The 3839-nt window shown below is 42.2% G+C and overlaps 1 protein-coding gene across 1 annotated transcript; it reads right to left on the bottom strand.

Annotated features, from left to right (window-relative positions):
- Nucleotides 1–2374: 2374 nt before the first annotated feature.
- NAA11 (N-alpha-acetyltransferase 11, NatA catalytic subunit) lies at nt 2375–3175 on the bottom strand. The gene has a single exon (XM_035004385.1). The coding sequence runs from the start codon at nt 3164–3166 to the stop codon at nt 2474–2476; it is 693 nt and encodes a 230-aa protein (XP_034860276.1). The 5' UTR covers nt 3167–3175; the 3' UTR covers nt 2375–2473.
- Between the last annotated feature and the right edge of the window lie 664 nt (nt 3176–3839).

Raw genomic sequence — 3839 nt, 5'->3', positions numbered from 1 at the left:
GCTTGTTGATTTAAATAAAATAGTCTTGACAGAGCCTCTCAAGGTTTTTTTTTCCTGCTTTTTTTATTTTGATTTATATTTATTTAATTTATTTTAATTTAATTTATATTTAATTCCAGTTAGTTCACATACAGTATTATATGGGTTTCAAGCGTACAGTTTCAACACTTCCATACATCACTCTGTGCTCATCACAGCAAGTGCACTCCTTAATCCCCATCACATATTTAACCAAACCCCCACCCCCCTTCAGGGTTTTTAAGGCAGATATAAATTTGACAACACTTCTTTTAAGACATTAAGTTTTGTTTAATTTTACCTTCCTTTTAGATTGTTTTGTTGCCTTTAACTTAACCTTTGACTAAATGAATCAGTCATTTTGAAATGTTCAGGTTGTTAAAAACCAGATGCAAAGACTCCTCTGAGGTTACACTCTTTCTAACCTCCATGAAATTACTCTATCTAAATTTTTATAACCTATGGAACTATACTTGAATAAAATAGGGTTAGTGTGCAATACAGTTTGGGCTTCAGCATTAAAAGGTGTAAAAAATACAGTATATTTATTCTTACGTGTTATATAATGGGGGCCCCTGGGTGGCTCAGTTGGTTAAGCACCTGCCTTTGGCTCAGGTCATGATCCTGGGGTCCTTTGAGCCCCGCATCGGTTTCCCTGGTCAGCAGGGAGTCTGCTTCCCCCTCTCCCTCTGCCTACTGCTTTCCCGGCTTGTGACCTCTCTCAGTCAAATAAATAAATAAAATCTTTAAGTATTATATAATGTAAACATCAACCTGTCCAGATCATGATTATATACCAACTCCAAGCCTCATGCCTGGCAAGTAAAAATTTTTAAGAATGAGTAAATCAAACAGCATTTATTTTAACTATATACAGTGTCTATCACTCATGACTGGACTTTGTTATGAGAAAGTTCCCTTTTTCACATGTGAGGGTAAGGTGACAGGTTTAGAAGTTAAAGTTTCTAAATTGACAGTAGCTCATTGATCCTTGAAATTCTTAAGGTGTTAGAAAGTCCTGTATTTAAATAGCCTTTTAAAACTACTTTTTAGGGGCACCTGGGTGGCTCAGTCGGTTAAGTGGCTGCCTTCGACTCTGGTCATGATCCCAGAGTCCTGGGATCGAGCACCGCATTGGGCTCCCTGCTCAGCAGAGAGCCTACTTCTCCCTCTCCCTCTGCCTGCCTCTCTGCCTACTTGTCTCTCTATCTCTCTGTCAAATAAATACATAAAATCTTAAAAAACAACAACAACAACAACTACTTTTTAGTGGCTGCTTAGTATTAGCATTAATGTGTATTAGGAAGTGTAATAATTGTTTTTGTTAACTTTTCATGTTAATTTTCACACATTCAAAAGAGTAAAGAATAGCATAATGAGCACCCCAAGTTCCAACCTGAAACCCCCCCATTGCCAACTTCAACAATTTTCATCTGTTGCCATTCTTATTTTATACATTTCTCGCTCCCCAACTTTTTCCCTCTCTTTTGCTGGAATATTTTAAAGTAGATCTGAGACCTCATTTTCTTGCACCTCTAATTATTTCAGTAAGTATCTCTAACAGATAAGGACGTCAAAAAATACAATACCATTTCGCTCACCAAGCAAAATCACTGACAATTCCACAGGCGGTGCTCACAAATTTTCTTGGCTGTCTCAAAATGTCTTGTATTTGATTAGTTTAAATCAGGACCCAAACAATGTCCACAATGGTTGCGTTTGGCTAATATACCTCTAAAGCTTATTTTAATAAACTTCCTCCCTTTTTAAAAATGACATTTATTTATTTGTTTGTTGAAGAAATCAGGTCATTTGTTCTGTAGAAATTCTCATCTAGAGCCTTGTTTGGATTCAAGATTAATTTCACACACAGACATACAATTTTCTTTCGGCAAGGATATTTCTAGGTGTTACTGTGCACTTCGTATTGCATTAGGAGGCACGTGACATTTGTCTCCCTTTTGGTGACGTTACTCTTGCCCAGTGACTTCAAGTGTTGTCAATCTGATCCATAATTACAAAGTGCTTCAATTTTCATCTAGTAATTATTAGCCACTGGTAACAGCTGGCTAAATCTATGATTTCATCAGGGGTTGCAAAATAGTGATCTTAAAGTTCTATCATTCTTTTGCATTTATTAGCTGTAATTCTGTAAAGAAAAAAATTCTTTCACCAACTATATGGAAACCCTAAAATACAATTCACACTAAAAAAGTTGGATAAGTGCAGGTTTCTTTTACTGAATTTAATCCACTTTTAGCATATGAGTGGGAGTCCTATTAACTTCCACTGGTGAGCGATGAGTTTCCTCCAACCCACTCAACACTCCTCCGCAAGGTCACCAGTGGTCCAGAAGGACCAGAATGGGATAAGATGGGATTGCGCACGTCAATGTATGGTGCAGGGATTTAGGGTAGGAAGGGATTGGATCAGGACAGAATACCTTAAACAGGTTCTAGGAGGTAGAATCTGAATCTTCGGAGCTGTTCTGGACTTCGGTGCTCTCCGCAGACTCGCTGGGTTCCTTGCTGTCACTGCCACTATCATCAGCGGCGGGGTTCTTCTCCTCCTGACCACCCGCTTTGGAACTAGGAAGTGTGCTTCCCTGGGTTTCCTGGTTTTCCCTGGAGCCCAGCACCACATACCCGCCCTTCTTCAGCTCCAGCTGCCTTCTCAGCTCATCTGCCATCTGTGAGAGATCCCGCTTCATAGCATAAGCATCTTCCCCATCTGCATAGTATTTGGGTTCCACCTCACTAACCTGAAAGTTGAGGGTGTTAGAATAGAGGTGCAAAGCTGCTCGGTTACTCTTCCTGACGTGCAGGGACACGTACTTGGCGTTAAAGTTCTCTATCATGGCCCGGGAGGCCTGGTCCATCAGCTTCTGGGCCAGGCCGAGGCGCCGGTGTGAACGCTTCACCGCCAGTGAGGTGATATGTCCATGGGGGACGTCATCTGGGTCCTCCTCCATTTTGGCCAGGACGTAGCCCACGATCTTCCCGTCCTCGTCCTCAGCAATGTAAGAAAGCTGGGGCCAGGAAAGGCCGTGGTAGAAATAGTATTTCATCTGGTAGTTCTCAGGAAGGCAGAGAAGGTTGCAGTGCTGCATGTTAATCAGGTCATCTGGCCGAGCATTGCGGATGTTCATAATGGCGGCGGGTAGCAAATGGGGATCGGGTGGTGATGACCGGGAAGGAGGCTGCCACCAAGCACAAGAGTCACTTTTTGCCTGGAGAACTTGGTCCAAGGGGCCGAAGTCGTGAGGCCAGACGCTCTAGACGCGGGAAGGTGGGACGACCAGGAGCCGGAAGGGGCGGTGCTAAGATGCGGCTTTCGGAAGTGCGCCACCTACTCCCAGCCAATGAGGTTTTCATGTTAGTGTGTGGGTGCGCGCGCAAGGTTTAGGGGGTGGGGACGTGGAGTTCATTGTGAGCTCCTTGGTTTTAAATGTACTGTTTCGTCTGTTGCTGTCACTATTCTTTTGTTTCAATTATAACTTCTTAATTTGGATACATCTGGGTAAACTTTGGCGAACTGAATAAACCCATATAACCAGAATGTAGACCGAGAATCAGAATATTGCACACACCCCAGGAATTCCCACTCGGATCCCCTTCCAGTACCCATCACCCAGATTTCTCTGGTTACTCCAGTAACCATCACCCAGATTTCTAACAGTCTCTGTATAAATGGAATCATGGTGCATACACTCTTTCTCTGTTGAGGTTTTTCCCACTTTATTCGCTTCAGCTACCTTGTGTGTAGTTGGGAGTTCATTTTCTTTCCTGTTTGATATTCTATTGCCTGAATATGTCACAATT

The sequence above is a fragment of the Mirounga leonina genome, unplaced genomic scaffold (assembly GCF_011800145.1).
Source record: "Mirounga leonina isolate KUSES-001 unplaced genomic scaffold, KU_Mleo_1.0 Mir_129, whole genome shotgun sequence".
In the NCBI taxonomy this organism is placed as follows: Eukaryota; Metazoa; Chordata; class Mammalia; order Carnivora; family Phocidae; genus Mirounga; species Mirounga leonina.
Note: the sequence above shows the minus strand (reverse complement) of the source record. Positions and strands in the feature narration are given on the sequence as shown.

Excerpts from the sequence above, each read along its gene's own strand:
- NAA11 (XM_035004385.1), bottom strand. The coding sequence starts at position 3,166 with ATGAACATCCGCAATGCTCGGCCAGATGACCTGATTAACATGCAGCAC.